The sequence below is a fragment of the Misgurnus anguillicaudatus genome, chromosome 2 (assembly GCF_027580225.2).
Source record: "Misgurnus anguillicaudatus chromosome 2, ASM2758022v2, whole genome shotgun sequence".
Classification (NCBI taxonomy): Eukaryota; Metazoa; Chordata; class Actinopteri; order Cypriniformes; family Cobitidae; genus Misgurnus; species Misgurnus anguillicaudatus.
Window position 1 is genome coordinate 33,877,409 of NC_073338.2, and position 13,429 is coordinate 33,890,837.

Here is a 13,429-nt window from a genome sequence, read left to right on the forward strand (position 1 = left end):
TAAAAAACATGAGAGGGAGTAAATGACCGAATTTTCATTTTTGGCTGAACTATCCCTTTAACATTGTATTAATCAATAAAGTGGATAAGGAGTTTCTGCATTATTTATGTGTCTAGATTGGCTTTTGCAGTACTTGCCAGACAGGGGCAGTTAAAACATTTATGAGAGCTGATTCAAAATACAAACTCTGACAGAAAATGGCACTCTGACCGTTTGGTATGTAAAATGGAATGTAAATAATCTTTTTTTAGCTCACAGCCAGGAAAGGGTAACAACAGAAAACTCCTTTGAATAGCATATGACATATTTCTGATGTGATACGATGGCGACTACATTAGTCAAACCAAAGGTTATCTGATCAAAGATCTGTTACCTTCAAATGTTTGAGCTTTCATTTTACACTTTCATAATATAGTGCATGTTTAAAAATGGCCAGTTGGGTTGAGCATGGCAGTGAGCTTCAGTCAATGATCTGCAGATCACTGAAAACAAAGATATATGCGCATATTCATGACTCTCTTTCATGTTCCGCTGCAGTTCTTTTATGTTCTCCGAGCCCTCAATCTCTCTCCTTCAAACACACGTTAAAAACACGCGCAAAAGAGTGAAATGACTCATTATGTTTCTATTTTATTGAATGTCCTCATTCTAATTCAAGGTTCTGCTGGATTCACACACAGATGTCTTTGGATGTGAAGTACAGTATGACTGCATGATATTGAAGAAAAATGCACCATGCAATAACTTGCTAAATAATGCAATATGATATGTGTAGCTATATAGTATTTTGCAAAACACATTTAACCACATTAGCGTTGAAATCAAAAAAGCAATCCGGTCAAATGTGATGACCTCAAAACGTTTGATCTTCTGGACCTTATTTACATATGTATTTAGTGATCTGATCAACCAAAATGCATCTTAATACCAGGCTAGAAATGTCGCTACTTTTTTCTTCATTCATACAGACCAGTGATGCACGGGTCAATGTATAAACAACCCGAACCCAACCAACGTTTTTTAAAAATAGGAAATTGTTTAAAATAGTTAATTGGCATCTTTATTTCAAACGACCTGACCGACCACAACCCGGATATAATTACAAATATTTTTGGATGACTTGTAACCGCGGGTGACCGTTTATTTTGGATCCACCCGCGCATCACTGATACAGACATCATTATAAACATTTAAGTACCAGGGTGTCTACAGATACTAAAACTTTGACAATAATAAAAATAGGAATAGGAACTTATGAAAATATGTTTTCAATGTAGCTGAATGATAGACACAACATCAGTTTGTACACATACTGTAATTGGTCATTAAAAGACCCATGTTGATCAACCATTTATCTGAATATAACCTTCAATATCTGAACAGACTATAGACCCCTTTAAGGTTTGTAAACATTGAATGACTATCGGGTGCGTGCGCAGCATGGGGTCAAACTGTTCATACCATCCAGGCTTTATAATTTAATCTAACAGGGCTGAAAAATGATGACTTACCTCAAATGAAGTGAGCACTACAAACACAAGCCTCTTTTGTATTTGCATTGTTCCAAACTGCACGTTAATTGATTGCAGCCGCAGATGTTGTATTTTTTTGTTTTTGAGATTCTGCATGAATTGCGAAAAACTTAACGGAAGACCTGGTGCGATTTTCACAGCCCACGACGTAAGTAGGCATTTTTGACGATACCGAATAATACGCAACTTAATCTGCTGTAATGGCTTTTCTGACCCCGACATGCGCAGTGGGAACCGCCTGTGACGTGAACCGTGAAGGGGTCTATACATATGACATATGCCTATTACAGTTGTTTTCCAGGCACTTGCATTAGGATCAAAACAAACTATATATTCCTCATTATCCACAATCACACGGGTCATGGTCAAGAAAATAGTTGTCCTTTACAGTTAGAGGGGTTGCATTTTGTTTAAGCAAGAAATGTAATTTATCATGCTTGAAAAAATGCTAATGGTTTTGTATTACCTCTCTTGCTTTCACTTAGGGATTTAGGGTTTTTTTGGTAATGGATAATCAGAGTGGGGTTAGGTGGGATTGGAGATCCCCGCTGGTACAGTAATTATTAATGGATGAGCTCAACCACAGGCCAGGGCTAAAATTCAAACGCACTTTAGTATTTCTTATAATCAGCCAAGCATCCAACCACATTTGGAAAAACAGGCACAATTGATCACAAAGTAATACTGGGATCAACTCCACCCGCTCATGTTCATAAAAACAAAATGAAAATTCCAGTGGACGAAGCCTTCCAAAATATTAATAATAATAATAATCGCAAAAACATGTAGACAACGGGACCAGTTAAATGACATGATTTTAAAACCAAACAGTGGAAATAAATAAGGTGACTAACCTGTGAGTGGACGGTGCTGTGGTCTGCATGTGACTCCCCACAGCCAACATAAGAACAGCCATTCTGAATGAGACAGGCAAGTTGAGATAAATACAATTGTACCCCTTCTACAGCATTCACTGTTATGAACAAGCAGATATCAGTAGTCTTCAGTAGTCAATTCCAGCACCAGTGAACGTTCATGGCTAGGGGTGTAACGGTACGCAAAAATCACGGTTCGGTGCGAACCCCGGTTTTGAAGCCACGGTTCGGTTCATTTTCGGTACAGTAAGGGAGAAATGCAAACATTAAACTGCAGGTTGTTTATTACTTTAAACTTTTTTTTACAATTTGTTTACACTTTTTTAAACACTTTATTAAAGTATAACAGATAAAATATATATAAAATGAAAAAATAATAAATAAAATACTACTGCAAAGTTATTTTTTACATTATTTTATAACAGAAGGTAACTCTTATCTTAACCTTCTCCTAAACTTTTTCTACTAAAACCTTGAACTAACAAATTCAATTCCTGAATACATTTATGAACTATTAGCCTACATTTTTGCCACTAAAAATTTTCTGTTTTGATTTATTTTGGACTGTTTAACTCACAGAATTGAATTGGCTATGTACCATCTCTGTATAAAAATAATATTACTGCTCTATGTGTAACTGCATAGCAAGCAACATGATGATATACTTATTATACATTCATTTTGAGATTAGTGAGCTGCATACCTAGCCATCTTTGATCTTTTGCACGTTTCTCCTAATCTTTGCTTGTGTCATCAATGTAAGCTGCCTGTGACTTTACTTACGAACCCCTCCGCAGCTGAGTGACAGCTGAGTAACCCCGGGTTACAGCTCTTCTCTGTCCCGACCAGCTGATCGCATTGTGACAATGATATGATTGACGTGATATGCAGATGAAAAATCTGATCACGCATTCCTTATTCTCGCTGTCACAGAAAGCGCGTCTCATGAATGCGTAGCAACGAAAGACGTGCATCCTCTCACGCACTTTTGAAAGAACAAAGCAGCGCGTTGACACGCGTTTAACATGCGCTTTTAGATACGACACGTAAACGTTTACATCAATAATCAAACGGATATACAACTAAGTAAATAAAAATCTTTCTGCGGGCCGAATTATGTTATATGTTTGACAGAAGACTTGCGCTGAACGCGGAGACTTCCGCCACTTAATATGTTCGTGCGGAAACGCACGTATTATGTTCCGCACAGGCGCACACAAAATGCTTTCGGTGCACGTGCGCACCGTGCCGAAAGCCCTGAACCGAAACGGTCCGGTTCGAATACACGAACCGTTACACCCCTATTCATGGCTTTTCATTTTGATACCAATTCTACCAACCAATTCTGATACCAGCAAGAAAAGAATATGGAAGTTCATAAGAATAATAAATAAATAATAAAATAAAAAATGAACTATTATAATCATGACAGCATGAAGCACCTATAGCAGGAAATTGCTATATAAAAGCAATTAGCCATTAAGTGAAGCTGTACTGTGTTTGACTGAAGTTTGCATTTGCTGACTTTTTGCTTCTTATGCTGCATGGTTTACGGTTTAGTAGAGCAATGTTTTGTAATATTTTTACTTAAATGCTTCAGTTTTTAATATAAAGAATTTTTTGTTTTGTTTCCATCTTTCATCCTGTTTCCATGATTGACACCAAATTAAAGTCTGTGTAAAGTCATTTCAGAGAATAGTTTCTTAAAGGTGACATAGAATGATTGAACGGAGTATTTATTCTTGTTATGTGATGTGACATGTAGACTAAATTTTTTTTGTTTGGGTTTGTAATGCCTTAGAAGCTTCCTAAAAACCTCTCTCAGATAGCTCTATTAGGGTGGGGGATTTTAAACAAGTTGTTTTGCACCTATTTGGCTCCCCCTACTGGCTTAACTTGCAATCTCATTACTGATTGGCTGACTTTGCTGCCACTCAAAAAATGTAGCCAATTATTTTAAAGTGGATGGGCAGTTAGATGCCTGTGATGTCATTAGCATCAGTTTTTCAGATTGGGCTGTTTTCTGGCTGACATTTCTAAAAGAGGAATTTCTATGAGACTGAGATGCTTAGCATGCCTAGCACTTTTTGTATGTTTGTGAATGTGGGTAGACTACCATTATTCAACAAAGACAAGGTAAAAATGGTTTTTCATTCTCTGTCCCCTTTAACAAATTACAAATGTTTTGCTTGAAACACTTTAAAAAGACTTTGAACAATGTAGAACTGAAATGTGGAGTTATACCATTAAACGACCCTTACAAAATCACGAGCATCCATTCAGGTTGTCGCGAGAGACGGCAGCTTTGTCGCGAGTGGGCGTGGTTTAGGCACTGACCACGAACACGCCCCTAGCATTTAAGAGCAGAGAATGTTGCTTTTTCCCAGATTTTGCAAACTTATTTTATTTACTTGGTGTTTTTTCTAAATTTTAGGTTTTTCTGTAAATATGTATTTAAAATCACTTTACACTGACTTTAATCTATTAATATAAATGGTAACAACATGTTAAGGGAACTGGAACAATAAGACTTTCATAAACACATTTCTGAAGGATGTAAAATTTCGTCTGCTATCTTCATTGGCAAGATAAATTATTATATCTTTGGTTTTTTTGTTTTTTTGCCAATATCCCACACCACAACTAAAACGTATACCACGGGGAAATTGAATGCTTTATTCTGATTGGTTGGGAAATGTTCAACGGGTATGCATTATTTAACCAAAAACGCACACCTGACCTGTCAAATATCTTAAAATAACCACCAGAGCAATGGGTCTCATTCACTAAGCATGCGCATGCACAAATTTGTTCGTAAAAAAAAGTTTTAACTAACAAATCATGATTCAACAAAAACTTTCAAACTAAATTTTATTTTAAATGTATGCAAAAACGTAAGAACAACTTAGACCACACATACGCAATAATCATGAACAATGAAAAAATATTAAAAATATATAACACAGATATATATTATAGGGCCCTATCTTGCACCCAGCGCAATTGACTTTGTAAGTGATGCAAGTATCATACGTATTTTTCACAGGCGCACAGCGTGTTTTTCCCTCCACAGACGCATGTCGGCAAACTAGGGAATGAACTTGCGCTCCCTGGGCGGTTCAGCGCAAAAAAGGAGGCGTGTTCCGGCGCAAACCATCCCTGATGCTATTTTGCAGTTTCAAAAACAATTGCGTCACTGACCAGAAAAAACTAGTCTAAAGTCAGTGGCGCGTTGCGTGTGGTTCATTATGCTATTTTAAGGGCGCATGCTTGACCATAAAATATAGCGTGCACAACGCGCACACACTTTGCTTATCTAATCTACACAGATGCAACTTAGTTATTTTTGCAAATCATAAATTGTTACAATAAAAAATATTAATACACGAGATAAGGGAAATCATTGTGGTGAGCATTGTGATGATAGTTTTTATTTATTTTGTGTGGCTGCGTTAAAAGTTATCATGCAAATAACGATTAAAATATTTTAATAAGTTTGTTGTGTGGCTGTATTACGTTTATTTTATGTAAATAATAATTAAAATGTTTTCATAAGAAACCTTAATGTATGTGAACTTGATTTGTAAGTGTACTCTGGGGTTGGACTGCTTGCGCTTCTTGGCTTTCAGCGGTGAGGGAGGACGCAGCGATGTCCTCTGCTGGCATCAGGTCATGTGTAGAGGCAGATCCACCTCCCGTTACACGGCGTGCCCGATTTATGCTAGCAAGCTTGGGATTCCCCCATCTCCTGACATCGTCTGGTGCAACGATGGGGATGCCAGCTGATGAGACAATTGTGGCTATTTCCTCCCACGCCTGTTTAACCGGCGCAAGAGTTATTTCTCCCTCCGGGAAAATAGCAACAGCGCCCAAGATCCGCCCACAAAGTCACTTGCGCTTTGCGCTTCGCACTTGCATTTCAGATCGTTAAAATCGGGCCCATAGGGTTCATTTTCCTTGTTCATGATTATTGCGTACTTGTGGTTTAAGTTGTTCTTACGTTATTGCAAACATTAAGAGGAACTTTTAGTATAAAAGTTTTTGTTGATTCATGATTTGTTAGGTAAAATGTCAGAACGCATATTTCACAAACAAATACGTGTGTACGCATGCTTAGTGAATGAGACCCAATGTCTTAGCAATGTCTGTGGTAACCATGACATAAGCGAAATAATTGACTACAGTCCGTTGAATTATTAGGAAAAAATTTCCACTTCGCATTGTGCCGCATTACCAAATTGGGTGTGCATTATTTATTTATTTAACAGCCTGTCATCAATTATTCCTTACATAACAATTTTATGCAGCCTTCAATTTCAAAACATTAAAACTTTAAAGAAAACATTGTTTTTATGTAATATTCAATGAAACAGTCAGAAACAAAGAAAATAAAAGCAGTTCACGGTTGTCTATTTTTCAACAACACGTACAGATCTGATATTTAGAGATTAATCAGATTTTAAAATGGGTTTAAAATCTGATATATTATATATATATATATATATATATATATATAATATATAATACTTCACCAACAGATTTTATACTAAACTGGGTGTTTGAAACACAAAGAATACATCAATGCTCTATACCGGGCAAGAAAGCATTTGCATGCAAGTAGATAACCAAGATCATAATTAACTTTTTAGTTTATTGTCAACATGGTATTGCATCATTTTTTTTTATGGCACTTTCGATATCTTTGATAGATTAGATTCATTTATTTTTATGTGCAAAACAGCTGCTACATCAAAAGCAAATTTAGCGGCAGACAAATTATAGTAAAACATGAGCTGATGTAGTAATGTTTAAGATCTTACCTCTAGACAGGCCCAAAGGTTTGGTCCCCCTACTTTACAGTCCTGACACTGGCCCTGAAAGCACACATATTTACGTCACATTCATTTTGGCCATGCTCATTTTCACGTCATCTAACAAAAAACACTATTGATCAACATTACAAATGCAGTACAGAAAAACATGAAGGTATTTATTAAATAGTAATAATAATGATGGTACAATCGTCATTATTATTCATCATTTTGGAAATGCTTCTTTACAGTCTGTAAAATGATGTATATTTACCAGTGGTGGACGAATTACACAAATCGTGTACTTGAGTAAAAGTAAAGATACCCAGGGTAAAATATTACTCAAGTAAAAAAAAAAGTACTTGCTTAAAATTTTTACTTGAGTAAAAGTACAAAAGTATCTGCCTCAAAATGTAATTAAGTACAAAAGTACTGTGATTTATTATGGCCGTATCATTTTTGTCACAAAACTCAAATTATGTGAAATAACTCTCTTGGCTAACCAATCAATTAATAGAAGGACATTAATAAATCAGACACTGATGTCTATTAAAATTATCATAAGCCTAAAACCTTAAAAACAAAAATTCCTTTAGCATCAAATGAAATAACAGGATTTGAGAGCAGTAAGTCTCATTTCAAGATTTATTTGTTAAATAATTTAACAGTTTAAGTGTAATAAAAACTTGTCTTAAGCACAGGTTCAGAATAGTTTTCAAAACATTAAATACATAACGTTATCTAGAAATAAGTCTACCTTTCTTTGACAAATAAAACAAGAATTACAGAATATAATTTCATAAACGTTTAATGTGCTTTAGCATGTCATATGTAATACATAATTAAATGTATTTATATATTTTGGAAGCAAAACTTTTGAAAATATTAATAACAATCTCAGTTAAAAGGGAGCACTCCAATCCACCTGCCTGTTTAAGCAACATACACTGCATGGCTAGTCAAAATGTCATTTATATTTTACAACAGTGTTGATAGTGATTAATTGTCATTTCAAAATAACAGAGCACTGAGCTTCAAATACAATGAACTTAAGTGAAACAGCTAACTATACGGCTAAAAATAGCTTCAGCCTGCATAGCTTAAAGTTCATTCATGATAACGTCGTATATATTTTAGCAACACAATTAACAGTTTTCTGCAAGCTACTGTTAAGATTGCTCATTTAAAAATATAACCAGAATAAAAATGGCTTACCTCTACGCGTTTCCTTAGATTTGAAAGAGTATTCTTTTAAAACGAAATAGCACAGTTTCAAGGCAGGCAGAGAAGACACGAAGGACTCGTTCTTTTATTCAAGGACTTAAAAAACGCGCGTAAATAAGTTTTTGTGACGGGCCATTGTTTTTGTGACGGGTCAGTTATCTCCTCTGTTGTTTTTGAATGCAGTGTCATTCTCCAACGATGCATTGGCTGGCTGCTGCACGGACTCGCGTGACTCGCGTAACTTACGTGAAACAGCGCAGCAACCAAAACAAGTTCAAAACGAAGCGCATGCGTACCTTGATTGGTGGTTTGACGCATCACGTGTGCATCTTAGTTTTTTTGTGCAGCTTTAGTTTGCCCAGTTACGTTTTTTATCCACTGATAAATAAAAAGGAACGACTGATTTTTTAAAATGTAGTGGAGTAAAAAGTAAGATATTTGACTTTAAAATGTAGTAAAGTAAAAGTAAAAGTCTCCCAAAATAAAAGTACTTGAGTAAAGTACAGATACGTGAAAAAACTACTTAAGTACAGTAACGAATTACATTTACTTCGTTACTGTCCACCACTGATATTTACTGACACAAACTTATCAACATCTATCATTGTTTTGAACCAAGAGTTTGTTTGAAAGCTGATAACAATCAAATATTTGAAAAGTCCAAAGAGGTCAACTGCTTTACAATTCTAAACACTACTGATTTTATCAGAAACAAACACTGATAGGCTGAATCTGTGACTAGAGACTCACATGAGACTTCTGGATGAGCTCCTCTTTAGTAATCTCCCCCACACACTCCAAGTGTGGGCAGTCATTGCTCGACGCTCCCGGCATCACTCTAAAAATAAAAAGAGGGAAAGAAGAAAGCATTAGTGTACTACCATTTCAACACCATTTCATTTCACTACAACTGTTGGAAATGCTACATTGCATATCCAAACCCCCTAAAAAGCACAGTACAATATCTCTAGCCTTAAGGATGCTAAATATTTTAACATGTTTTTTCCATAAAACTGCTACTTTTAAATAATGCAACATGGTGAAGCATTACTCAAAAGAAACATACACTGGTGAAGATGTGCGAGGTCGTGCTGGCATGTCACAAGGACGGTGGAAGACGAGAAGTTATGGTTTAAGAGTGCATATATGTGCATCTTTTTTATTTTTCTTGTTGTTGACCCATATGCCTTCCTTGTTATTTGGGATTGTTTAGAGCTAGGGATGCACCGACAGGATCTTTTTGGGCCGATACCGATTTAAACAGACAACTTCTGGCCGATATCGATACCAATATTAATGATTAATGGTAAATGATAAATAGACCACATTTATAGCGCTTTCACAGACCAATGGCCATCCAAAGTAGGGCTGGGTATCGATTCAGATGTTCCAGATCGATTCGATTTCGATTCACAAGCTATCGGTTCGATCCTCGATTCAATTTTCGATTCTAGTTCTCGGGACGATTTTTATACTCGATTCTCAATGGATATCGATTTAATACAAATACTATATTAATAAAAAAAGAACAGTGAACAGCAGTTTACAAGTTGGTAATTAATAAAAAGAAATTAAAAGCCACAACACTATCGTCGTTGTCTTGCTTGCAAAATCTAAAATGCTTCCATACCTCTTACTTTTTATGTGAAGGTGGCATCAATGTCGATGAAGCACCTTAAACCGCCATTTTAAGCACTGAATGAATGAATGACAGGCTCACCTCTCGCTCCTTGGTAACATTGTGCAAGGCAAAAAAGAGGGTGACATCTAGTGGAGAAGACTAGTAATTAGATTAAGGTTGCGTTCAATGTTTGTGGAAATAAATATGTAAGAAAAAAATCGATTCTGCTCTTTGAGAATCGATTTTGAATCGACCACATTTGAAAAAATGATTAATCGAAAAATTGATATTTTTTTTGCCCAGCCCTAATCCAAAGCGCTTTACAATTTGCCTCACATTCACTCATGTTCATGCCAACGTCCACAGACCACACAGGTAGGTTGACAAATTGCTAGGGTCACTATCAAGCAGAGGTTTTACTTTCTAAAGTGTTTTTTCAAGTATTTGTACTTTATCCGTGTTTTTCTTTGAAAAACATACAATCCAAAACATATTATTATCATAATTTTTACTCTATTACATTTCATAAATAATAATTTTTTGTTTCTCATTTGCTATTTAAGTACATTAACGTATTGTTACTCAAGTAAAAGTACACAATTTAAATGTAATTAGGTATTAAATACATGTTAATATGCAATATTAAAGAATACAAAGTATGATTCAATGATATAGAATGTAGTGAAGTTACATTTTTCCCAATACAGACACCCTAACAAAGCACAGATGCTTGGAAAATGTAACTTATGTAACTAAGTACTGTCCACCTCTGCTATCAAGTCCAACTAAATTCAATTTAAGCTGTTAATAGTTTTACTGGCATTTTCGCAGCAGCCGCTATGAAAACAAGCCATTTTGTTGAACGTTTGCCACTCAACAGTGCGAGTTCCGACGTGTTCACGTGGAAAAGTGACGTTAATGCATACCCTCTGTTCAGAAAGCCTTATATTATATTCTTAAAGATGCCAAAGAATGCATTGAAATAATATGTTAAATTGTTCTTTGATATTTACATACAATGTATGTGGCTTAATTAAGTGCAAAAAATATCCAGAGACGTTTTTACATGTCCATTTAAATGAAATGGTCTATTTTTGCCCTATTTGGAAGGGTCATGAAACAGATCTATTGGATAGCTGCAGAATGCCCTCTCTGATAAATTACCAAAATAAACAGATTACATACACACAAACAAATGAGACTTAAGATATTAGACATACAACCTAAGTCTAGCAAAGCTACACAAACAACAGCCTAAACAAATGAAGCTCTCTTTAGTTTTCGAGCATAATTCAAGACAAACGCAAAAAACATGGTCTGAAGAAACCAAAAGTACATTCTTGCCATTTTTCTTGTACTTTAAGCTGATATAAATCTACACCATGGCACTGAATAACTTAAATGTGTAACATTTACTGCAAAGTAAACATTGAAATTCGCAAAGTCTGCAAACTCTCACGGCAATTTTATTTTATCTGATGCGGAAGTAATACCCGCTATAAAATCCTGTCATTGAAGTATGCTTGCTACAGTTTTATCAGTGATTAATAATTTGTTAATCTTTTTTGCTTTAGATTACAGCTGTAATTCTCCTGGGCCTTGACTTGGCTGTTTTGCTCCTTAAATTCTTCTCACATCTGAGCTTCAGTTAATCCAAACTACATTAACATGCATGCAAGCATTTTTTATTTCATAAATGTTGATTTCATTAGGATTTTTTAATAAATGTTTATTTTTTTTTTAAATAAAGGGCTAAGAAGTCACTATTAGCCACTATGTTATGTACAGTAAGGGTCAGTCATGTACAGCTGTGTGTGTAAGTGACGTCACTCGAATAACGCGTCAGCTTGAGCCAGAATCTTCGCTAGGCTAGTTAGCAACTAGCTGGTGCCTGTCACGCACATAATTGGCAACAGTTTTTCTAGCAATTCTAAATCTTATTATCATTTTTATCACGAGAACAACTCAAATCCCACAGACTGTCGTTGAATTGGGTGTTTGTAGTAAGAAAAAACAGCAGATTGTTAGCCTGTAAATCCAGCGGGCTAAAGCTAAAGTCACTGCGCTGCACATCATCTGACAGTTCATTTTACAACGCCACAATTATAAAAACACAGAGTCAATCCAAAGATAAATATTGATATCCATAAAAAGCATCCAACATGCCAGTTATTATACTGTAAAACACGCATAGCCGCTGATGTAATGTTAGCTTACCTCTAGGGAAATGTACGACGGTGTAAATATCAATCGATTATCGCTTCTGATGGTATGAAGAGGTCTTTTATCCAGTCTGCTACATATTCGTAGTATTCTTCTGTTTACGGACAGCTGTATTTCAGACGGCTAGCATCGGACATTGCAACTTTAGATTGGAGCTACATGATGATGACACATTCAAACAGAAGCTTCCGGTTGTGCAGTGCTGAAACTAGATGGGTGGGTTGGGAAGAAGACAGCGGCAATGCCTCCTAGTGTGGAATCAGGGAACGGCTCAGATGCGCATTCATCCCGCTGAAGATAGAGATGGATCTATCCCAGCCCAGACGCCCCTATGTGGACACTAAATGAATTACAATACACCTGCTAATGTGTTCCACTCATGGGGAGTATTGGGTTATCAGTCCATTATTAAGCACCCTACGCAAATATAAGTCAAAGCATAGAGTGCCCTTCACTTTTTCTGTCTTACAAAATTTACAAAAAAACATATATATGCAAAGCAAAAAAAGGATATAAGAAAAATACCTATATAAAAAAAGAGTAATATTAAATCTAACATGCATAAATTTGAGTTAGTTTACAAGTATCAGGAGTTTTGATACAATGTAATGACTGACAGCCTAATAAGTAACCCTTTACTTTCACTGTATGCAAAGTGTGGAAAATGTAAAGGTTGTCAGCCGCTAATGTTCTCCATATTCAATCTTCTTTTGATTTTTGTGTGAATTATCAGTTAATAAATGTGGTCAACTAAAAATTTGGACTGTTAGTGAAGTTGTGGCGATAACAGATTGTTATTGCATAATTTTCAATTTGCTTCAGAAATGGTTCTCCCCAACATGCAAATTCAGTTTATTTATTTACCCTCGTGTCATTTCAAACCTGTATCATTTTATTATTTCTGTGGAACACATCTAATTTCATTAAATGGTAAAATGCCTGTCCATTTGTCGTTCATTTTTTCTAAACGTGGAGGATGAAGATAGAAGAATGTAAGTTAAAAAAAATTCATTTCAAAATTCTAAATGGGATATATCCATCAAGTGAATTTTTACGCCTTAGATTTGGATTTGACTCAAATAAATGTGTATTTTGTGATGATATTGAAACCACAGAGCATTTGTTTTTTCACTGCATGTACGT

General features: G+C 35.6%; 1 protein-coding gene across 1 annotated transcript in view; it reads right to left on the bottom strand.

Annotated features, from left to right (window-relative positions):
* Positions 1-12,542, bottom strand: part of usp33 (ubiquitin specific peptidase 33) — a 37,282-nt gene extending 24,740 nt beyond the window's left edge. The window contains exons 1-4 of the mRNA XM_073854013.1: positions 12,281-12,542; positions 9,193-9,280; positions 7,228-7,281; positions 2,387-2,449 (exon numbers count right to left, since the gene is read on the bottom strand). Coding sequence (XP_073710114.1) covers positions 2,387-2,449; positions 7,228-7,281; positions 9,193-9,276 — 201 coding nt within the window. The 5' untranslated portion in view covers positions 9,277-9,280; positions 12,281-12,542. The remainder of the gene's footprint in view (positions 1-2,386; positions 2,450-7,227; positions 7,282-9,192; positions 9,281-12,280) is intronic.
* Positions 12,543-13,429: the final 887 nt, after the last annotated feature.